We start from the raw sequence: 24,398 nt of genomic DNA, 5'->3' as shown, positions 1-24,398 counted from the left end.
CCTGATTACTGGCTATTGGAAATTGCAGTGAATATCTTTTTAAAATCCAAGCTATCACTTCCTACAAATTCATAACACTTGTGTCAGAATGAATCACATTAAAATGGAAGGGGTTTATGAGCCAGGCTTGGTGGCACATGCCTTTACTCCCAGCACTCCCAAGGCAGAGGCAGGTGGATCTTTGTGAGTTTAAGGCCAGCCTGGTCTACAAGGTGAGTTCTAGGGCAGGCAGAGCTGTTATGCAGAGAAAATATTTAAAATAAAATCTTTTTTTTAAAAAAAGAGGGTTTGAATGTATATAAAACCCATAGCAAGTTTAAAGGATTCTGCCAAACTTCAGTTGTTTTTCTAGCTTCAAATACCTATTAAGGGTTTTATTAAACAGCTTTCAAAATACAAGATAGAAGTATTATGTTTTTTTCAGTTTTTTTCAGGCTATCACCAAGTTTGTTGATATTTAACACAGACATACATTGAATAAAGTCTCACTAAAATGTTTCTGATTTTATTTGACTCCTATTTGGGTAATGCTACAGATTCTAGACCCTATCTGAAGCTCTGGCCTAAAGATAAAGCTTCAGATTGGCTGAGAGGCTAAAACAGAAGACATCAGAGCTGCCAAAGTGGTCACGAGTTATTTCCGACGCACAAAGGGGCTTTGGAAAAGGGCCTACCAGTTATCCTTTCAATGTTAGGAAAACCTAAACGTTTTCCATTTCACCTGTGAAATCACTAAACTGGCAAACGCCCACGTCTCATCTATTTCTAAATATGTGAGCCATAAAGGGTTAACAGCAGTGAAATGCACGTGCTCACGCCATCCTAACTCCAGTGTTACTCCTGTAAGTGTATGGCCTCCGTGCCTGCTGTCGATAGCTTTATGAGTTACAGGAGCTGATTAAACTCCCTTTGGCTTGGTCCTCTCGGGGAAACTTTGCAGTATCAAAAGATCAACTGTGGTTGTCCTCTCTGAGCTCCTAAGGAATAAAATACACGCTCATTTCTTTCTTTCTAAATGCTCTCATCTACTAAAAAAACAAAAAACAAAAAACAAAAGGACTGGGGCTGGAGCGGTGGCTCAGAGGATAAGAGCACTTCCTGCTCTTCCAGAGGACCTCAGTTTAGTTCCCAGAACCCACATCAGACAGCTCACAACCACCTGTAACACCAGCTCCAGGAATCCGCTCAGTGAGCACTGCATGCATGCACGCACGGTCCCCCTCCCCCCTCCCCCTGTCTCACACACACAAATAAAAAAAGATAAAAATAAATCTGTAAAAAAAAAACAAAAACCCTAAACCGTATAAACATCATTATCTTGGACACCTTTTTATTGTAGTAACAAAAATGTGTCATAGAGACAGAACTCAAATTTGGTTCTATTTTTATTTATTTTTTTAACAAGAATAACAGAAGTTACAGTTGTGACTCCCACCCCACCCCCACCCCCCACCCTACCCCAGGAGGTTGACATTTAGTTTGCAAGAAACACCTGCTGGTGAAAGCATATTACTATCCTTTTAAAAATTTTTTTACAAAATTTAACAAAACATTGTCCTAAACAGCTACCTTCCTATTCGTAAACAAAATATAAACGACTGGCTGATCCAGTTTCCACTGCACATCAAACAGGTGCCAAAGCGATAGAAATCGCCTCTGGTTTTAAAACAACAAAGATAATACCGCTAAACTAACATACCCAACTCATCATGGTCTGAGTGGATTTTGGAGGGGATGCCAGACAGCACTAGAAACAGGCTGCACACCACATCCTATGCTTTAACTGATTTTCATGGCCTCCACATGGCCTCCAGGTTCTACAGGGACTTCTTCCCTACAATACAATGGTACTATGGCTGTCTAATCCACATTTCTTTTTCAAAAACATACCGGACACTTCAGACACAATGGGAGAGTGGGTCTGTATTTTTGCAGTTTCTGGGGCCTTCCGTGGGTCATATCTGTTGATCTTAGCGGTGGGCCTGCGCATGCATGATGCCTTGGATAGTTGGGTGGTGATACGTGCACCTTCTGTTTCAAAACCACAGACAGAGAGTGGGTCGGAACAAGGGAAAAGTGCAACTGGATTCCTGCTGCGGGCCCTGTCACTGGGCGAGCGAGCGATGCTGCTTACTCCCGCGCTTTGCTGATATAGTCAGCGATTTTGTTGATGCTCTCTTCCTGCTGCTCCAAGGCATCCAGGATAATGCCCATCGGAGTTTTCTTCAAACCTATCCCCTCCATTTTATTTTCCAGCTTGTTCTTGAGGTTCCGAAGTCTCAGGGATGCATGGATGAACATCACTGAAAGAAATGACAGCATCAAAGCAAGAATTCCCTTTACTTTCTTTTAAATTGTGTAAAATAAATAAAATTTCTATTACTTTTTAAATATGTGTGGGTATGTCTGTGTCTGAGTTCATGCACATGAGAGCTGGTGTCTGCCGAGGCCAACTGCATCGGGTCCCCCTGGGGGTGGTTCCTGGAGCTGGAGTTCTAGGTGGTTGTGAGCCACCTAATATGGATGTGGAGAACCAAACGTGGGTCCTCTGCTCTCTTAAGCACTGGGCCATCTCTCCAGCCCAATAATCCCCCTTTAATTCCTCACAATATAGTAAACTGTGTCTTTTAGCTGTCAGGCCTGCTTGCCTTCCTGATCTTCAGATGGTTACATAGACTTTATATAACGCTGCTTCTCAAGCCGCACACAGATTGTTGTGTGTGTGTGTGTGTGTGGAAGAAAACACAGTTCTAATTCGGAAGACCGTTGGTCTGGCAGCCATGTTCTTTTTCCCACTGAAATCCCTACCTTGCAAATGTTACTTAAGCAACCTGACAGACATTCAACATAATTGTCCACTGACATGATTCCAACCTGAATATGAATCCATTTACCCACCGTTTCCTAGGAAGGACTTTTTTTTTTCATTCTGAGTTTATCTGTACTTTGTTCCCTAAATGCCAGAATCTAGGAAAACTTCACCTTTAACGTGCCTCCAAAAAGGCATGTTTTCTAAAGGTGTCCCTGGGAATGACCTGGCCTTGTTTACTATGAAATAGGTTCCATGGTCCCTCTTCGTAGACCTCTTGTTCCCCGGACCTTAAGGGAATCGGGTAGAAAATCTGTATTTTAAGACACTCCATGTGATCTATATAACTGTTATGTGTTCCATGTACATACAAAGCACCCAAAGAGCCTGTTAAATAAGGCTGGGGAGTTGATGGCTCAATGGTTAAAGTGCCTGCCTCCAAACCTGGTGACCTGAGTTCAATCCCCCAAGAATTACATGCTGGAAGGAGTTGTCCTCTTACTTCCATAGTTTCTTGGGCAAGATATATAGATAGATAAATAGATGCAACTTTTAAACATTAAAGGGCGAGAAAATGACTCAGTGCACTGTATGTGAAGACTGGAGTTTCCAGGACCAATCTACAAGCTAGGGAGGTGTGGCAGCCAGCCAGCAACCCCAGCACTTAGAAGGAAGACACAGGGGCTCCTCAGGACAGGCCAGTCAGATAGAGCAGTTGAGTGGCTCATCAAGAGACTTCGCCTCCATCAGTAAAGTGGAGAGCAATGGTGGAGGACTGATGTGAACTCAGCCTGCTGGCTCACCCTCACACACATGGGGAAGCACAGGTATTCGTATGCATATGTACATGTACTACATCATACATAAACAAATGAGCCTAATATAGGTGAATTCCCATACTATACTATGGGAATTCATATGCACAGGTCAGAGGAAGACGAGACATTCCCAGGCTACTCTGACCTTTAGAGATGTGGGCCAGTTTCTAAGCATCAGGCACTTGAGGAACCACTGTTGATCTACAGAATCAGGCTTTCCAAGGGACATGGTTAGGAATATATGTGTTCAAACAGGTCTTGGACAGATAATCTTCATGTGTCAGAGTTTGCGAATAACTGATCTTAATTTCCTTGTCTTAGAGACAAGGTAAACCCAGCCCACTTAGGATGACCAATGATACTCTGGTTTCCTGTAAATCTGGTGAGAGAAACAGACTCTTGACTCTGTGGTGTATGTCATTATTCTGACCTGTCTTGGGCTCTCAGGCAGAGAAGGGACTATAGTTAGCAAGTAGTATGTTTAAATGAATCATTCCAACACTGACTTCGAGTACAGTAAGGAAAATCTGGGGAAATTTTCCTAAAGCTTGAATTTTCTGGTTGATATAGTGTATGTAATAAAGTGTAGGATTCATTTGTAAATATTCTGGGCTCAATCTAACAAGATCTCAGATAAGCAAATGATTTTAACACATGCATAGATGAAACATTTTCAAATGTAAAGGGACACTCTCTTGTCAGCAACTACACTAACATTTCAGCCAGATCTCTGCTGCAGAGACCTGGAATTATATCTTTGTTTCATTTCATACTGTTTGAGGTCTTAGAAAATAAGGAATTTAGAAAATATATAGTTTAGCAGAAACATAGCATTTAGTGTTTATCCTGTGGTCCAGTTATTTTTTCAGATATACTTACTTTTCTATGAGTATGAGAGTTTACCTGTATGTATGTATATATGTATACATGCATGCATACCTCACACATGCCTGCTACCTGCAGAGATAAGAAGGTATCAGATCCCCTGCAAATAGAGTTGTGGATGGCTATGATCGCCATGCAGATACCATGCAGGTTGTAACAGGTTCTTGCCACCAGAATGGGATTTGCCTTTGTTTTGTTTATTAGTATCTCTGTGTAAGAAGAGGCACACTGCAAGTGCCCACATGTGTCTGTGTAAATAATCAACTGCTAGGCTTTCCTGTGCTGTCTTAGATGATTCTGACACTGTTAGATATACCAAGACGTTCTGTAATGCCCACTGGCCAACTTTGTCTACATTTATTTTAATGAAGGGAGACAAGGAAAGCAGATTTACTTACACAACAAGGGGAAAGTGATGCCGAACACAAAGACCATGACACCCCCAAACATGGATATGAGGAAGTAGCTGGCTAGCATGACCACCATCACGAAGGCCGTTGGGTACTGCTTCTTCATCCGGCGGAGGATGTCTTTATTGTGTGCTGCCCACACAAACCCTGTGAACACCAGCACCACAATGATTCCTCCAAGGATCATGTTGAAGGGGCTCAGAAACCTGGGATGGGAAACAAAGAATGATTGGCTCGGTACCAGGTGGAGCATGGGCCGAGAAGGGAAGCGGAGGGGTGAAACCACTGAGAGCTCACTAAGTCCTTCATCAACACCACGAGTTTAAAGCCCATAACCTATGAAGTAGACAGAACTGACTGAATCTACATAGAGAAACAGCCTTAGTAGTTAGAAATGGTGACACTTACAGCCAGGCATGGTGGCCCACATAATCCTTGCAGTTGGGAGGCTGAGACAGGAGGATCAAGGAGGTTCAAGGTTAGCTTTAGCCACATAGTGAGACTCTATCTCAACAACAAAAGCAGAACAACAAAAGCAAAAGAACGACAATCTCCCCCCAAAACCAAAACAGAATGTGAAAAAGAGGAAGAGGAGGGAAGAAGGGATGATCAATAACAACAACAAAGGAAATGGTGGGACTAAGACATTAAGACCACCACAAGCGGTCTGGTGCCCACCCATTTGTCAGTGTATCTTACTAGAGCCCCAAAATTTGAAGAGCCCATGTTCTTATAGATGTGTTGTGTTTAGCTTTCACATATCCTAGGCACTACTGCACACCAGTTGCTTTGTTCTTTTTTTATTTATTATTTTTAGCACTAAGTGTTTCATGTTTAGTAGAAATAATGGATGAATGAATTCATCGATCCATGATGGATACATATAGGGTAGGGGGATCATACAATGGCCTGCATGAGCAAGGCCCTGTCTACAGTCATATTTCTGTTTGGACTGTACAGTGCTTATTGGAGTATTTGTTTGAATCCTATGGAAAAAAAAACACAAAACAAAACAAAACATGGGGTAACTCTTGCTTCTATTGGAATAAAAGAGTCCAATCACCCTGGACCCAACTTCCATTTTGGAACCCAGCAGCTGGAATGCCTTCTCACTGAGGCTGAACAGAAGCTTTCCATGCAGCCCAGGCTTCTCTACCCACCATTGCTTCCTTGACACGAAAGCAAGCTGCTGTTCGCTAGTCTGTTTTCCTAATAAGTAATGTAATCTTTATGCTTGCACAGAAACATTGGTTTATGATTTCTGACACGTACAGACAAGAGCCCCTTGGTTGAACTTTCCAGAGGCCCCAATCATCCTCAACATAGGTTGTCAACTCAGAAATCCAAATATATAGACCCTAAACTCACTGGTTTGTGAGACAAAGGTCTTCATCGGACTGACTCTGGACAATGCAGGAAACACTAGGAAGATGAAATTTACCACTAGTATTTTGGAAATGACAAGGACCCAACACTTTAGTTTTCTATCTTCCCCTCCTTTTTATGGAGACAGATTCTCACTATATAGCCCAATATTGTAGTTTGAATGAGAATGGTCCCCACAAGTACACATGTTTAAATACTTGTTAGCACTAATTGGGAAGGATTCAGAGGTGTGGCCTTGTTGAAGGAGGTAGGTCAGTAGGGGGTGAGCTTTGAGGTTTCAAAGGACTCAGCCATTCTTAGGACACCTGCTTCCTGCTTGCCAAACCAAATATGAGCTCTTCACTCTTCCTGCTGCTGTGCCTTTGCTATACCAACATGGGCTCTAAAATTGCAAGTCCAATTTAAATGTTTTTTTTTTATAAATTGCCTGAAGTGAGAATTTTGGTTCCTTTAACTTTTCATTTATATGAATATGCTTTTGTTTTAATGTCGGGTGTGGGATAAGAGGCTGCTTCACAGCAGGTGATTAAGATTTGCCTCGTGCACTAGCAGGGTTGTGATCTTTGCCAGCTGCAGATAGTTTAATTCTGGAGACTCTGGAGAAGATATAAATGGGAGAGTCCTGAGAGGGCCTGGTGTGGCTGCTGCTCCTTCCCACTGCTCCCCTGCTCCCACCCCCCACCCCCAGTTCATCCTGCTGCTACTGCTACTGCTGCATTTGCTATTACTGGATTGCTGGTTTGTTGGACTGCTAGATATAGTCTGATGACAGAACGGACTTGCCACAAGGAACCCAATTCTCCTAATCAGCAGGAAGTAGCCTATTGAGGTCTATGCCTCCTTTCCCCACTAACCTTCTTTCTCTCCTACCTAGTGTTGGAAGTTGGAAGGAATCAGGGTGGAATTAAGGGTTGAAGAATGGTAAACATAAAAGCCCAATAACTAGCTAAAAAAGCACAACAGTTGCCTTTATCATGGTGTTTTATCACCACTACAGAAAAGTAACTAAGACACCCAGGTTGGCCTCGAAACCCACCATCCTCCTGCCTCAGCCTCCCAGGTACTATAGTTACATATGTACACCACCAGTTCCAAATGAAAATTCCTTTATGTTTTAGTGCTGATTCTACTGAAACACCAGCTATTTGAGTAGAAAGTGAAAGTTTCTTATCCTTGCTGTCAGGTGGTTGGAATGTAAAACTGCTTTGAAGAAGCTAAAGCTCTTCACTTAACAAAAGCAAAGAATTGCTGGCTGTGGTGGTGCACACCTTTAATCTCAGCATTCAGGAGTGTGTCTCTGTGAGCTCGAGGACAGCCTGGTCTACAATCTGAGTTCCAAGCTAGCCAGGACTGCAGAGAGAGCCTGTCTTTAAAACAAAAAGGGGCAGGGGGAGCATGAGCATGCAGAGAGTTAGACAATGGTAAGAGAGGTGTATTGTAGCTTAAACACACTACAGCCTATAATACTTAGGAATGATGTTCTGGGACCAACTGCTGGTCTGAGCTAGTCTCACCACAGAACATAGCTACTTTAATCTGTTGCCTCCAACCAGGACTCTTATCTTCTCATTAAAGGTGAAACACAACAAGCCCCAGAGAGAAAATATAGATGCCAGCTTCAGATAATTGTCATGCTGAGCTGCTTCTGACTCAGGGCAAGACCATTACAGCCTCAAGGCAAGGCTGTTGCTAACCACGGCAAGCTCCAACTGCAATCGCTCCAGGACACTGTGACACTGAACCACTGCCTGCCTGCCCGCATGGAAATTCACTCCCCTTCTAGCATGAAAGCAGCCCCTCAGAACAGCTGTGTGCAGATGGGGTCTTTCTGCTGCCTTGCCCTCTGTGATGTACCACAGTGTATCTAATGAACTGTGTGTTTCTTCCTTCTTTTGCCTTCAGAGAATCCATTCCCACCAGTGCCATCCCAAGCAGGACAATAACAGTTGTCTATGTCACTCAAAGTCCTTGACAGCACTGAGACCCTGCGAGGGAACAAAGAGAAGATGTAAGAAGATTTAAAGGGAGGAAAGGGGAGAGGAGAGGGATGGGTTATAGTATAATCTCCAAAAGGAAATAAATACCTTTTGAGAACACAAAGGTAATAAATAAACTTGCCAAGACTGAGATATGCCCACACTGGTGGTATATATGTGAAAAACTGTTAGGAATAACTTATGTGACCAATATTTTACTTTACTGGGATATATGCAGCTATGATTAAAAAGGTGAAGTATACGGGTATGCACAACTAGATCTGGCTTATAATTTGGTAGCACAACAAGATATTGGCAATATATTGAGTGGATGAAAACAATGATAGCATATTCCCTCTGTTAGATTTCGCATAGCATGTATGTGACCTAACCCGAGAGCAGAAATGTCTGTCGTTTACATTTCCTCTTCCTCCTACCCCTCCCCTTGAGACAGGCTCTCTTGTGTCCCACCATAGTCTCAAACTTAATGAGTAGATTCTCCTGTCTCTACCTCCCAAGTTCTGGGACACAGATATGGGCCTCTGTGCCCAGTTAACAAGTGCTTTGTTTCAAAGCCAGGGCTTTGTTAAGCAAGCACTTTACCAACTGAGATACAAACAAGATCTTCTACATATGAGTGTGCTACTGGGATTGAACCCAGGGCTTTGTGAGTAAAGGTTCTACCATTAAGCTATATCTTCACATTGGTGGTTTTGGTTTATCTTGGTTTTTTTGGTTTGTTTGTTTTGTTTTGTTTTTCTGGGGAGGGGGTGTGTCTCAGCATCTCAGCAAGTTGCCTAAGCCACCCTTGAACTCTGTCTTCCTACCTTAGCTTCCCTGGTAGCTGGGATTACAGGTCTGCACCACCTTATCTGGCTTATAATTTTCATATTATTTTCTAATTAAAAATATAACTAAGATAAAATAAAATAAGATAAAAAAGAAAATATAGAAGTATAAAATCAAATGCTTCTCAGTTTGTAGCCCAGGCTTAGTGCCATCTTCATATCTCTCAGATTGCATTGCTGGGATTTGAGTCCATACAACACTGTGAGGCCTTTCTGACTTTACCTCAACCTTGGCTTCCTGCTGTCTATCTATGGTGCCAGTTTGGACCATCTGACCCCTGCCAAGCTCTCAGCACCCAGCTCACAGGCTGTTCTGCCCGCTTGCCCACCCTCCCTCCAAGCCACCCAGAGTGATCCAGTCTCTCTGTGTCATTATTATTTTATCGTGTATTTTCATCTGGGTCAGCCCTTGTCTCTTGATAAAATCACGGCTTTGATTTTTGTTTGTTGCTGGAGACAGAGGTTCCTATAGCACAGGCCAGCTGGAGCTCACTGGTGACTTAAGCCCCTGACCTTCCTGCCTTTCCTTTCTAAGAGCTGGGATTAAGAGCACATGACATCATGCTCTAAGACTTAATTTGAGAAAAGCAGAATCAGGCAATACAAAAAGTATATCCTTCTGAACTAATCTTAGACAGCCTGTGTCAGAGGCCAGGAAACTTCCACAGATTAAAAAACTGTCATCCCAGCACACACACACACACACACACACACACACACACACGGAGGGGGGGGGCTGGAGAGAGAGAGAAACTCTCCTTTTCATTCCTTCCTCTTTTGTATGTGTCCCACTGTAGCCCATCTGCCCTTAAATTCATGGCAATCCTTCTGCCTCAGCCTTCCAAGTGCTGGGATTACAGCCATGGGCCACCAAGCCTAGCATTTGTTTTTATATTGTTCCATTATCTTATGCTACTTGAATAATTCAAAATACCTGACATTTAAAAATAATAAAGATATCCTCTGGCACAGCCATCCCTGTAACCTAGGACCTACCCAAACGTTTCTGGACTGTAAAGAAAAGGCAAAGATCAAAATTAACAGAACTAGAATGGAGGGCCAGGGAGGAACGTGCTTGCTATACAAGCTGGAGGGAATGAGCTTGGTCCTCAGCACCCTGAAAAAAAGCCAGTGTGAAAGTGTGTCCTTGTAATCCCAGCACGGGGACACGGAGATAGGTGGATCCCTCAGACTCAATGACAGGCCAGCCTCCTCTGTTTGGCAAGCCCAGGCCTCAGTGAGAGACTTTGTCTCAAAAGCATGGTGAATGGTGGGGAGAGAGACAGCAGAGGATGGAAGTCTGAAACTGAAGAAAACCCTCACAAACTGAACCACAGACAGGAACTGGTGAGTCTGCAGCAGAGTACCAAATTCTTTCTGGAATTCTCATTAAAATAATAACTTGTAAGGAGTATAATAAAAGTCACATAAAGTATTTTTTTTTCTATTTTGACTTTGGACAAGTAAAGCAGAAATCTGAGCCGACTGTCTAAATAAAGCCCTGGATGAGAAACAATGGAGAATGCAGCGCTGACTCAGGCAATTCCACATTTGGCGCTCACCTGCTCCTGAAGCCCAAGGCTCAAGGGAAAAGGAGCAAGGGCTCCTATAGAACCGGTTTGAGCTTGCAACATGGCCAGCCACAAACTATAATTAGAAAGCGTCAAGCTTTGAGCTGGGGGGGGGGGGGGAGAAGAAAGTTACAGGGAGGAGTTTCTTCCATATTCAGAGTGCATGCAGCTCCATTCTGAAAATCAGCCAAGCGAGCACCATGAAGATGATCTGGTAGCCACTTACATTAGTAACACAATAATGCACGGGCATGCATGAAACACACACACCAGACACACACACACACACATCAGACACACAACCCCCCAAACACCCACACATACACACACACCAGACACACACACATACACACACACATACACATACCATACACACACATACACACACATCAGACACACAACCCCCCAAACACCCACACATACACACACACCAGACACACACACATACACACACACATACCATACACACACACACACACATCAGACACACAACCCCCCAAATACCCACACACACACACACACCAGACACACACACATACACACATATACACCAGACACACACACACACATACCATACACACACACACACACATCAGACACACAACCCCCCAAACACCCACACATACACACACACCAGACACACACACATACACACACACATACACCAGACACACACCAGACACACACACACACACACATACCATACACACACATACACATCAGACACACAACCCCCCAAACACCCACACATACACACACACCAGACACACACACATACACCAGACACACACCAGACACACACACACACACACTAGACACAAGGCTAAGCGCATTTTCCAATGAGTACTGGGAAGCAGTTACAGTCTGAGATGCCAGTGGTTGGGGTTGTTAGTCACACCAGTCAAGATAAAACCCATTTTTGGAATAGTGGTTTCCGTAAACAAGACACTCATCTTTCACAGAGCCCTGCCTGCTGGGTGTGGGTTTATTTACTGGTTATCCATGAATAATAAGAAACGGGAGGAAAAGGGAGAGAGAAAGTACTTAGTAGAAGAAGATAGAGGATGGAGAACAGGCAGGACATTTAGGATTCCGTTCTTTGTAGAACACAAGCCGAATTATGCAAGTTAAAAATATGAAATATGCTTTCAATTTGAGATGAACATATTTGTAGATTACCCCATTTTATTGAATCATAAACCTTTTTCTGAGGTGGGGTTGTTCTTGCTGGTAAAAACCTTCAAAATGCCACTGTGAGTTTCTGAAGCCATCTTAAAGAGTGAGGGAAAACAATCCCACTGTGTGGTATGAGACAAAACTGAGGTTCAAAAAAAAATGGAAAAAGCATAGTCATGAGGGAGATGTTGGGGAGGAGACACCATGGGCCTGGGCTTCATTACAACTCTTCTGTGTTAACCACGCCTTAATGCAGACAGGGACTTAACCCCTCCATTCCAAGCTGCTCTGTTCTTCCACCGTAGGAAGCCCTCTGCTAGATTATTTCTCTGTGAGAGAAGGCGGAGCAGTAGAGCAGTTGCCCAGTGTGTGTATATGGAGGGGGAAGGGGAGGCGGAGGCGGAGGCATGAAGGAAGGTGGCTCTGTGGTTAAATACACCCCAACACTGCCCTCATGATGCTGCTGGCCAGATCTACAGACTCAGTACACACTGCCGAGGGAGGAAAATCCCACCCAATTACCGAGTTCTGGAGCTAGGAGCATCTCTGAGAGCCCCTCAGTTTACAAAGAAGTGAGCTAAGGAAGTCAGTAAATGTGCCAAGGCCACCAACTGCAGAGCTGTCAGGACAATTAAAGAAAGCAGAGGGGAGGGCTCAGAGCAGCGCAAGAACAGTTAGTAAATTCTGTCACACCAAGGCGAACCCACAGGGCCCAGAAATGAAGCAGCGACAGCCTCACACTGACTTCTAACCCAGAAGCCATTTCTGAGGTGTGGTTCCGGTGGAGCCTGACTCACATGGAAGACGGGGGAGGGGCGGCGCTTCTCTGAGAAGGTGAGGTTTTCCTGTGGTCTTTACCCAGCCAGGGGCCCACGCCAGTTATGAACACACCCAGGCCCTTTCTTGCTTCTCCTGGCCTTTATAAAAACAGCACTCTATATATTCTGCAAGGTCTACCCAGACTACTGCACACTGTTGACCCTGGTGTGAGCCCCTGGGACAGGGAGCTTGGCTGCAGGGTGCAGGGTGAGGTCCATGCTCTCTCTACTCAGCAACCTCAGTATTTCGCTTAGTCTACATCTACTAAGGGGCCCTTTCGGTACCCAACATGCAGCAGTCGTCTCTGCCAGCTTCCTGATGTCATATCTTGATTCTGCACTTAGACCAGGCTTCAGGAGCCTGCAAGAGCTCGCCCAGCTTTTCTGGGGAGTCACTGGCCTGTGCAGGAGCTGTTTTCTCTGCCTGGTTCACTCCAATCTTCTTTAAGGCTCAGTTCAGCAGCCTTTTCTCAGCCTCTCTGAACACCATATGTCTCTTTCCCACAGTCCTTACCACAGTGACAGCTTTACATCCACGTGGGTGGGTACTGAACACATCTCTAGCCCCTCCTATGTAGGAAGCTCCAGGAGGAAGAGATGTCCCATTTTTGGCCCTAGCACTTAGCACAGTGCATTTGATAAATGTGTCGATTAAAGGAGAAAAAAAAAGAGAGACTTACATGTTTTCATACCATTTCACTAAGTTCAGCATCTTTCTGTGGCCATCCATTAAGAAGCATGAGACTTGACACAGACAAGCCACAATTATTCCCATTGTATACTAAATAGGACAGGGAAATAGTCCCAGCCTGTGTTTCTTCACAGAGCTTGTTAAAAGGACAAGTAAGAAAAGCACCACTGGGGGCGGCAGTGGGGTTGGGGATGCGGGGGGGGGGGGGGGGGGGGGATTGCTCCTGTAGGATTAGACTGAGTGAGGAAGCAAGGCAGTGAGCTTTCTGGAAGGCTCTTTGCAGGCTGTGTGACCAAAACAGGCTGGTCACATCAGGGACAAAGGAGAGAGATCAGTGGGCTGCTGACCTGTCCCTTGAGGATCCTTTCTGTGTCTCATGATCACCCTAAGTGTCCAGTGGCTGTTTTGCTTGCCCAACATGGCTTCTGTTCTGACAAGGACTATCTTCCTTCTTCCTTCCTTCCTTCCTTCCTTCCTTCCTTCCTTCCTTCCTTCCTTCCTTCCTTCCTTCTCTTTCTTTCTTTCTTTCTTTCTTTCTTTCTTTCTTTCTTTCTTTCTTTCTTTCTTTCTCCTCTTCTTCTTCTTCTTCTTCTTCTTCTTCTTCTTCTTCTTCTTCTTCTTCTTCTTCTTCTTCTTCTTCTTCTTCTTCTCCCTTCTCTTCTCTCTTCTTCTCCCTTCTCTCTTCTCTCTCCTTCCTCCTTCCTTCTTTTTCTTTCTTCTTTCTTCTGTCTTGTCTTCTTTCTTTTTTCTTCTTTTTCTTCTTCTTCTTCTTCTTCCTTCTCTCTTCTTTCTTCTCTCTCCTTCCTCCTTCCTTCTTTTACTTTCTTCTTTCTTGTCTTGTTGTTTCTTCTTCTTCTTCTTCTTCTTCTTCTTCTTCTTCTTCTTCTTCTTCTTCTTCTTCTTCTTCTTCTTCTTCCTCTTCTTTCTCCTCCTCCTCTTTCTCCTCCTTCTCCTTCTTTATCTTTTAAAATTACATTTATGTATTTAATGTGTGTACTCACCCCAGTGCTGATGTAGCGGTCAGAGGACGACTTCAGGAGTAAGTTCTCTCCTCCCATGCAGGTATCAAACTTAGGCTATTAGGTTTCTCTGCAAGTGCCACTGCCACTGAGCAATCCAGTCAGCTTGGAGGATCTCTATCTGACTGTAAAGTGTAACTAGGAGCTTTAGACACAAATCAGTCTCCGCTCTATGGGACCATCATCTCCTGGTCCCAAGGATCAGGGTAAAGATAACTTCAAGAAGGACAAAGGAAAGTTTAGGAGGGAAAGGAGCACGTCTCTCTTGTCACAGAAGGTCCAAGCAACAGAACCTTGAGGTTTCTCTACCTGGTTGAATTAGCAAGGCTCACAGAATTTACAGTCCTGCAAGCTTTGCACCACTCAACTAAGCACTCTCTCCACCCCCCACAGTCTATGCAGTTGGTATTTCAACATATTTCTAGCAAGGCATACTTTGCTAACCTCTTGTGTTTCATCTGACATTTACTAAGCTTCCTGCTTATTTATTAATGTACTTATTATCTATATGTATATGTACTTGTGTGCACATGTATACATATGTACATGGAGGTCAAAGGTTGACATCAAGCGTCTTTCTCCATTGTTCTCTCTATCCTATTCTTTGAAACGAGATATCTCACTGACCACCAATTTGGTCACCAGCAAGTCCTAGGGACCCTGTCTCAGCATCCCCAGGCTGCTCTTTTTATGAGGATGCTAGGAGTCCAAATTCCGATCTCACATTCCCCCAGCAAGCACTTCACTTCTCCACACCTAGCACTGGCAAGTTTACCGTGGATAAGCTAATCAGTAGGACCTGAATTAGTAACCATAACTAATCTCCCCTGAGGGGTCAGCACTCGTTAGACTGCAGTGAGTCCTTTCAAAAAGATGGGGCCCTGCCTTCATCACCTACAACGCTGGAGAGAATGGAAGAGTGACGCTCATAATCTCCTCACTGCCTCGGCTCTTGCTCCTTCCTGCAGCCAAGGACCTTTTGGGGGTGATAGAAGATAGAAGACACTTGCTTATTGACAAACTGGTCCTCCTGAGTGCTTTTAGCCCATAAAGGAAAACCTGAGAATAATTGTCACATGGCAAGGGAGGGGAGTTGGATTGGAAACATGCTAATGAGGTTGGTGATACTAAGTTCCCTTCCATAGAGTGTCTGGCAGAGGCAGGAGAATCTTGTGAGTTCCAGGATAGCCTGGTCTACCAAACAGGCTGTTACATAGAAAAATCCTGACTTGAAAAACAGAACAAACAAACAAACAAAAAAGCCCCGGAGTATCTTATTTATCTCACAATAACTTCCAACATCAGGGCTAGTAATCTGGGCAACAAAAATAGCAACCAAAATGTCATTTTCTATATTAAATGGCCTTTTTGGCCTGCCAGTGAATGGAAGGGAAGGCTGAGACATGTGCCTATTCATGACAATCACCTGAAACCCTATTTACAGTAAACAGCTGTTGAGTGGGAGCCAAACTGCAGGTATTATCTCAGCAGACACTGCAAAAGCATTCCCTGAACAGATGCTACATCAAGGATAAGTCTTCTAAAGATGAATGCTAAAGGATAAAATTCACAGTCCAGAGGAAAATTATATAATACAATATACTATAAAATGGTAGAATCCCAACATTGTCCAGAGATCTGTAGCCCTAAATTGATTCACAATTCCAACTTCTAAAGGAGGAGGCCACTGGAAAGACAGCTCAAGGGTTAAGAGTACTGACTGCTTTCTCAGGGGGATCTAGGTTTAATTCTCAGCAGAAACATGTCTGCTTATGACTGTCTATAACTCCAGTTCCAGGGGTTTGGTACCCTCACACATACATAAATGCAGGGAAGGAAGGAAGGAAAGAAGGAAGGAAGGAGAGAGAGAAGGCTCAGTAATCCAGACTATATATATTTATTTCACTTTACCTAAAAACATTGTAAATCTTTTCCTAGTAAAAAGGTAACAGAAATGCCAACTAGTTGACCCAGACAGGGTAGAAAACCAATTCTTTTAACAAAAAAGAGAGGGTGACAGATCGAAGCCAGGAAACATACATGACACCAAGGACATTTGATGAGAGGTAATTTTGCCTACAAGGGATAGAACCCAGGGCCTTGTGCATGTAAAGCTTGCTGACCCTCTGAGCAGCATCCTCAGCTCAGATAAAAGATCTTTAGTTTAAATATCTGAATGTTAACAGATCTCTTAAAGGTCTGCAGTCAAAAAAACCTCAAAACCCACCAAAAGAAGACATCACCTACACTGTGTCTTCCCTGAATGAAGTCTATTTAAGAAGCAGAATGGGGCAGATAGAGATGAAAACTGGGAGGATTGGGCAGGTGGGGTGTTTATTCTCAGGGCTCCAGCTAGGTACCCCACTTAATATTTGTTCAACCAAGAAGTGAGTTGTGATTGAAATATTATATTATATTATTATATTATATTATATTATATTATATTATATTATGAAAATGTAATAACCCTCTAACCTATCCATGTAACACTGTTTCCCCTATTCCCAACACTGGAGAATTTTCTAAGTGGAATTAAAATGTGTAGCTATGTAATTTTCTATTTCTTTTCTTTTCTTTCTTTCTTTTTCTTCCTTCCTTCCTTCCTTCCTTCCTTCCTTCCTTCCTTCCTTCCTTCCTTCCTTCCTTTCCTTTCCTTTTTTGTTTGTTTTTTCAGACAGGGTTTCTCTGTGTAGTTCTGGCTATCCTAAGACTCGCTCTGTACACAAGCCTGGCCTCAAACTCAGAGATCTGCCTGCCTTTGTCTCCTGAGTGCTGGAATTAAAGGCATGCACCACCACCACCTGGCTGTAGTTATGTCTTTTTGTAGGCTTGGTTGATGTGTATAAAAATGAGTTCTGACCTTTTCAGCATTGTCTTACTACCCTCTGAACCTTAATATTGATAAAGGAATCACAGTGCCCTATTCTCCACGTCCTCCCAGTATCAGAAAGGCTGGTGATGCTTCCCACTCCCCTTGAGTGAATGAGGGAAGTGACATGAATAAGAATCCATTGAAAAACCGCTGGCACTCACTAATCTTAAAGCGTAAACAGACTGCAATTTATTCGATTTGCAAACAACCATTAAAATAATTGTTAGTAGTTTCCATTTCATATCATTCTTTCCATTCATTACACTGGTAGAATAAAAAAGGTTAAAAAAAAATCACAAACAAACCTGTAAGCAAACAAAGCTACCAGCATAAACTTACAAACAGTGTTGGTGTACAGGCACTGGGTAACACAGGAAGAGGCTTGTGGAGGGCGTACTGACTGTCTATGAATGGCAATAGATGTCTACGAAAAAAATTCCAAGAATCTTTTGTCTTACAGTCCACCTTTCACTATAAAAAAAAAAAACAAAAAACAAAAAACAAAACCCCAAAACCACAAACAAAAACCTAAAATGATCTGATTTACCTGATCAAAGCCAGGGGAAAGAACAGTGGCTACAAGGGAGCAACCTCAAGGGCTATTTCGAGTCCAGTAGGAGAGGACACAGATGCCAAGCCTTTTCTTCCCACAAATGTTTAAATATATCCCCATGCAGGGCACCCAGGACTTTCTTAGCTCTTTCTTCCCTCACCAACTGGCGACCAGTTCTTTCTTCTTTTGCATTTAAAAGCACAGTGTGAGCATTCTCAGTACCAGAGACTGACAGCCATATGCCTTGGGCATATACAGAATCATACTTCTTTTGAAGAGAATAACCTTAATACTTTTTTTTTCAAGTCTATAATTACTAGCCTTCTAGAAATGTCTTACCATCTTGAAAAGCCAGAAGCATAAAGTAGCAGCTGTCGATCCTGCCTTCCTTTAACACTGTCATGGGCCAAATGATCAGGACACCAGAGTGACTCCTGCCAACAAAACCCGGGCTCGTTCACCCAGCAGTGACACGACTCTGTGTTGGGGGGAGGGGAAAATGTGTGTGTGTGCCTTGTAGGCAAGGAGAAGCATTTACAAGCTGCAAATACAGGGTGTGGTTAGTGACTCTGAGGCCACACCAGAAAATACAAAATATGAGCTTTCATATTAGGAAGGAACAAGATAAGTTAGCATAGCAGTAAAATGATGTAATTTTCAAATAGTTAAATCTGATTAAGCAGGAACTTTAGCAAATTTACCATATGGTTTGATTGAAAAGTCATTTCACCTGCTAGCAATCACCTCGGCTACCATAAGCAGTTCAGGTTCCAATTGGCTGCATGACCTCAAACCTTCATGTTTCCAAAAGTGTGGGTACTCAGCAGGATTCCTAGCTCTCATTCAGATTTGGGGTATACATATCATAGTCACTTGGAGAGACAGAAGTGGGAAAAATCAACAGATTCCTGAACCTAGCAACAAAACGATACAATTAGACTCTGTAAAAGTGCATTGCCATAAGTCACTGTGCCATTTAATTATGATATTAATTCAATATCAGTGTTTCTTTTGAGTCAGAGTAGACCAAATTTTAATATAAGAACGAATCCTCCAAGACCCTTGTTAAAATATAAAGCCAAGAGGTCAGAAATGAGCCAGGGAACCTTCATTTCTGGTAAACTCTCAAGTGTGAACTGCTATTGTTCCTTGCTCAGTCTTTGGATAGATTTTTCCAGTTCCTACCTGTAGACATTCCATCAAGCATACAGAAATCCTCACCCACAGCTAGAGTGTAGAGCAGGCATAATTAAGTGTAATTAACAGTCACCTGTGGTTTTTAACTTTGGGGAAACAAAGCAAAAGAGAAACAAAATCAATAGCAAAGACTGAGGGGTGGTTTGAGTGCCAGAGGCTCCCATAGTCTCTTGTATTGGAATGTTCAGTTAGGGAGTGGACATCTTTGAAAGGATTAGAAGGACTAAGAGGTGTGACTCTGTTGGAGGAAGTGTCACTGGGGGTGGGCTTTGAGGTGTCAAAAGCCCATGCCAGGCTCAGTGCCACCCCTCATTGGCCTCTGGATCAGGCTGTAGCTCTCAGCTACTGCTCCAGGGCCATGGGTACCACCATCTTCCCTGCCATGATGATGATGGACCAGATCTCTGAAACTATAAGCAAGCTGCAATTAAATAATAAGAGTTTTTTAATAAGAGTTGCTGTGGCCATGGTGTCTCTTCACAGCAATAGAACAATGACTAAGACTACTTCTGTTGACATGTGTGAAGCAAACATAGTATCTTAATGCATGGACAGCTCTTGTCATGGATGGGAAGATAGTTTCTGATCTCTGATCTTAGATAACTCTTTTTTCTTGTATATGTATACACAAAAAGACTTTGGGGTAACAGGAAAGCGACAACTACAGATGTGGGGTCTGACTAACACTGGCAATGAGAGAGACATTGGGACAGTGTTTTTGACATGAAGTGATGCCAAAGTTGAGAAGTGGGAAAACAGACCCAGGCTGGACTCTGGTGGTGGAGGTCATGGGTCTAAAGAAGCTGTGTTTCTGAACTGTCTAGTTGGCCACAGTGATAGGAGATAAGTAACATTTTATGCAGTAGAAAGGAGGAAGCTCTTGTAAAAGCATCATGTAAGGGATGCTGGCAGGTCTTCAGGCAGGCCTGTGAGGTGGCGCTGCTGTGAGGATGAGGCAGTGTGCTCAGCCGGCTAGCGCCTGGCAGCTGGGATTCCGACACACTTACTCTGGCTCATAACTGCTAACTTACATTACTTAAAGAGACAGATGAAAATAAAAACTGCCTGTTGTAAGAGGGGCTAGGAGGCTAAGTGATGCACACCTGTAATGGCAGCCCTTAGGAGACCAAAGCTGGAGGACCTTGAGTTCTTAAGAAAAACAAAAACAGAGATGGTGGGAGGAGAAGCAGAGAGTGTGAGAGAAGGAAGGAGGGGAAAGAGAGGAGGAAGAGGAAATAGAAGAAGAAAGAGAAAGAGGAAGAAAGAAATGAAGGAAGAGGAGGAAAAAGAGGAGGAGGTGAGTGAGGTGTAGGAGGAGGAAGAGGAGAGGGAGAAAAAGGAAAGAGGAGGAGGGGAGGAAGAGGAGTTACGGAATCTGAGATGCACAGTGTACATGGAAGTCACGTACCGAATAAAACCATGGTTTTACACGAAGACCAAACTTCCTCTTCTTTTTGAGATGAAGTCTTGTTACACAACATAAAACTCACCGTGTAACTCAGGCTGCCATCAAACTCTCTACCCTCCTGCCTTGACTTCTCTACTGCTGCGATAACAAACATGCACCACCATGCCTTCCTTGAAGACCTAACTTCTGACCCCTGAGCCCTTCCTGGTCAGGACACAATATGGATGTCTACTTCTATCTCAACCCCTTTCCATCTCCATCTCAGCCTAGTGTTTCCCAGTGCTTCTGGAGCTATATCATGTGGAGTCAGTCTTCCCTCCCCCATGCTGAGGTCTGGAAAAAACAGCCCTGTCTATCCTCAGCCAAGCCGATCCAAAACAAAAGAGGACTTTAAGAGCCATCCAATGTCCCCAACAAGCTGCCTGGCCACAGGGCTGGAATCACTGAACACCTCATCATGGGAAATGTTACCCACTAGCAGAGGCTCTAGAATAGCAGCTCGCAGAAGTGCCCAGACCCCTCCCCCCATCTTCTGCAGCATCCAAAGAGGACAGTTCTGTTTAGAATGGGGGAATGTTCCAGAATCAGCCACACTCTCTGATCCCAAAGGTATTGGATTTCTTCCACCTTTCAGGCACTATAATTCTAAACCTCCTGACTCCCAGGAAGATGCCACAGTAGTTAAGGGGACAAACCTGGGTCTGTGGCTGTAAGTATGTCATTCAACTTCTCTGAGTGTCAGGTTTAATAGTGAAAATAATAAAGGTTTAGTTGTGGGACTGTATGACACAATGCAGTAAAAATACTTAACAACTTAGCAAAGTACTTAGCACACCGAGCCCTCTATAAAAATGTATTATTAGGAATTATGAAGAAAGAAAAGAAGAATTTGTGGAGAAAGCTAGAAAGTGTTTGGAGATGCATAGAAAAAAAAAACAAGTAAAGGTTACAAGCTCAATTTATCCTGGGTTATAAAGGAAATTTCATATTTCTGGCTGATATGGAACTCATGTAATCCTCCTGCCTCAACCTCTTGAGTGCTGCGTTTATAAGCATGAGCCACCATGTCTTGCCTGGTTCTTTGAGATGAGTACCAACAGGTACTTTTCTCTTCATCTTCACATAGAACAATTAATAATTCTATGCGAAACAGAAATGAGAGAGGTGAAGCCTCCAGACTGCCTGGTTCAGTGGCCATAATGAGAGAGCTATCTTTAGTTAAGAGCTGACTGTGAAAAAATGGGTTCTATGAAGGCCACAAGGTGACCAGGGTTGTGCTGGAGGCTAGACACATAGTGCTTTGAGTGTGAGGGGAGAGGATTTTATTTTTTCCTTGTATATTTGATTGGTCAGTGTCAAACCTTTCTATTTAAGATAATACCCCCCCCCCATAACTACATAACCACCAAAGAGGAAAAAAAAATGAAAGTCTACAAGAGATGTAAACCCAATTATTACAGTTCTTTGGTTTTGTTTTGTTGGTTTTTTCAAGATAGCGTTTCTCTGTGTATCCCTGGCAATACTCAAACTTGCTCTGTAGACCAAGTTGACCTTGAACCCACAGAGATCCGACTGGCTCTGCCTCCTAAGCGCTGGGATTGAATGCGTGCACCAGCAGTGCCCAGTTAACTGTTTTATTTTAAATAAGTGACTTTGTGAAGTTTTTCTCTGGGAAGAAGCATAGTTTTGGGGGCAGGTTCAGGGACTACTGCCTCTGGCTTTCTTCCTCTGACTAATGGTTCCTCAGCTGCCTTTTTAGTTAGAGTCCCCTGGACCCTGTGTCCTCTGCACATTAGGCCATCCCCAGAGTTGGCCGTTCCTTCAGCCACACACAGCTGAGATCTCACATGGAACCTGCATTGGAGAACTGGTGCCCTCTCCGAACCACGCCCGGAAATGGGGAAACTTGCCAGTCTCCTCTGTGCTGTGCCTTTGCTCCTTTTAAGGCTCAGCAAATGCCATGTGTCCCTGGGCCAGAATTCAAGTCTGATTCATCTCGGTGTGCTCAGAGCTTGGCATGGGGTCTGGTGCCCAGAGGTAGCTAAGTAAATAAGCCAGCTAACCTCAGGCCAATTTAAGACAGCGTCTTATCACTCACCCCTTCCTAAGCACTCCAAGTTTGAAACTCTCCTCTCTCCTTTTCGGGTTTTTCCCCCCTAGCAGCTTCTCTTTCTCTTTGGGTTTGTTCTGAAAGAAAAACCTTAGAAAAGGAATTCTTTAAGGGCAAGAGGGTCCTTTGTAAAGCCTACTATTTAAATTCGTATTAGAGATAATAAAATGGTGAATATAACCACTTATTTTGTTACAAGGTGGGAGAAGCATTTTTAAAGGGTAACCTACAAGGAAATGCAGCTTCTCGGGAGACAGGTGCAGCAGAAATGTGCACATGTATGTGCGGCAGAATGTTCGTGTATAACCTGGGACTTCTGAACTAATAGAAATAGGCCTTCAGACAAGTTTAAGACCCCAGGCTAAGGAGCAAAGCTAAAGCGAACACGTTTGGCAACTTTTTGGGGGGAAATGTCAGGGGGCCTCGTTTCCAGAGTCACCTCACAGGGGAAGATGCCCCACCAGGAGATTCGCACCCTCTTGAGCTGAAGCCATGTACTGTATTGACAGATATTAGGCGGAGAGGCCACTTAAACACAGCCCTGGGTCCACACCCTGTCACTCCAGGCTTTTCTAGGCAGCCCGAGGACAAGGTTACAACACCACGTTTTTTCTTCTTTTTAAAACACCCACTGTGCTACAAACATCTGACAGGCGGCTGACCTCAGCATGGGGGACACAGGGGTGGGTAGTTCTCAATGTCCCGAGTACTCAGCGTTTCCCTCACCATTTCCCTCCCCTGCTCAAGCCTCCAGAGCAAAAAAGAGAAAGAAAGAGGACCTCAGATAGCTATGGCCTCGCCCTGAGAACAAGTTTCCACTGGGTTGGCCACTTCCCGAGACCTCGGGGCAGGCGCTCTGTGTGGACCTAGTCTTGCGTCTTGCGATCTTGACCTCCGGGTCCCTACGTCCTCACCCTAGGACAGGTGCTCCAGGCAGAAGACCCCACTTACCCAACCACAGAAATCATCATGGCAGCCACCACCAGGTAGTTGGTCTGGTAATAGAGCAGATTGCTCACTACACGGTTGTTCCATTTGGAAATGTCCCTGAAGTCCGGTCGGGCAAAACGATCAGAGCCGGGGAAGAAATCGTCCCAGGCACGGAGCGGGGCGAGGTTCACCTCCATGTTCCTCTGCTTCGCGAGCTTCGCCTTCAGAATCTGGAGGCGGCGGCAGCGGCAACCAGCTGGATGAAAGATGACAGTGGCTCCTTCGGATTGGCTCTGCGGTTAGAGCACCGCAGAGCCCAGGAAGTTGGCTGCGGGCGGGTGTATTGGTCTGTCTGTGATTGGCTGGAAGTGGTTAGTGAAAACAGAGGGCTTTACCAATTGTAAAGCCGAGTACGGACAAAAAGTTAAATAGCGGAAATCCCCTACCTAAACTAAAGGTGGGTCAGTTCTCTCTGGCAGTTTAAATACAAACCGTCGCTTTGAAACACACCGTTTGTATCTGTTCAGCTGTCAATCTAAGTGGGATGGAATGGGAGATGACCTCAGTGTCACTGGAAGTCCAGTATTGCTAATCTCCCCACATATGCATGCAATTTTCATGAGTCACTTTGTGTGAAATCGGACTGGGAAAAAAAAATGGGAGGGGAGGTTTGACTGTGATGAACCACTGATTGTCAGCTCGCTTTTTTCTTCGCTCTCCATTTCTGCTGTCCTGTGGCAAGATCACTGACCACTGTGCTTCGTTATAGATTGATAATAGGTACTGGATGACGTCACTTCTTCCTGAGTTACCTCTAAGCAGCTTCAAAGAAACAGCTGCCTGCGGTGGTCTGTATTTCTGGGCAGAAACATGAATTCCCAGGCCAGAAAGTTTTCTTAGTTTTATTCCAATATTAAACAA

General features: G+C 44.0%; 1 protein-coding gene across 1 annotated transcript; it reads right to left on the bottom strand.

Moving 5' to 3' along the window:
- Positions 1–1,367: 1,367 nt before the first annotated feature.
- On the bottom strand, positions 1,368–23,775 carry Arl6ip5 (ADP ribosylation factor like GTPase 6 interacting protein 5). Its single transcript, XM_052174392.1, has 3 exons — positions 23,499–23,775; positions 4,911–5,128; positions 1,368–2,303 (listed from the first exon to the last, which is right to left on the bottom strand). Exons 1-3 carry the CDS (start codon positions 23,672–23,674, stop codon positions 2,131–2,133), a joined length of 567 nt encoding a protein of 188 aa, XP_052030352.1. The 5' UTR covers positions 23,675–23,775; the 3' UTR covers positions 1,368–2,130.
- Positions 23,776–24,398: the final 623 nt, after the last annotated feature.

This window comes from Apodemus sylvaticus, chromosome 2 (genome assembly GCF_947179515.1).
Source record: "Apodemus sylvaticus chromosome 2, mApoSyl1.1, whole genome shotgun sequence".
NCBI lineage: Eukaryota > Metazoa > Chordata > Mammalia > Rodentia > Muridae > Apodemus > Apodemus sylvaticus.
The sequence above is the reverse complement of the archived record's forward strand: the minus strand, read 5'-3'. Positions and strand labels throughout refer to the sequence as shown.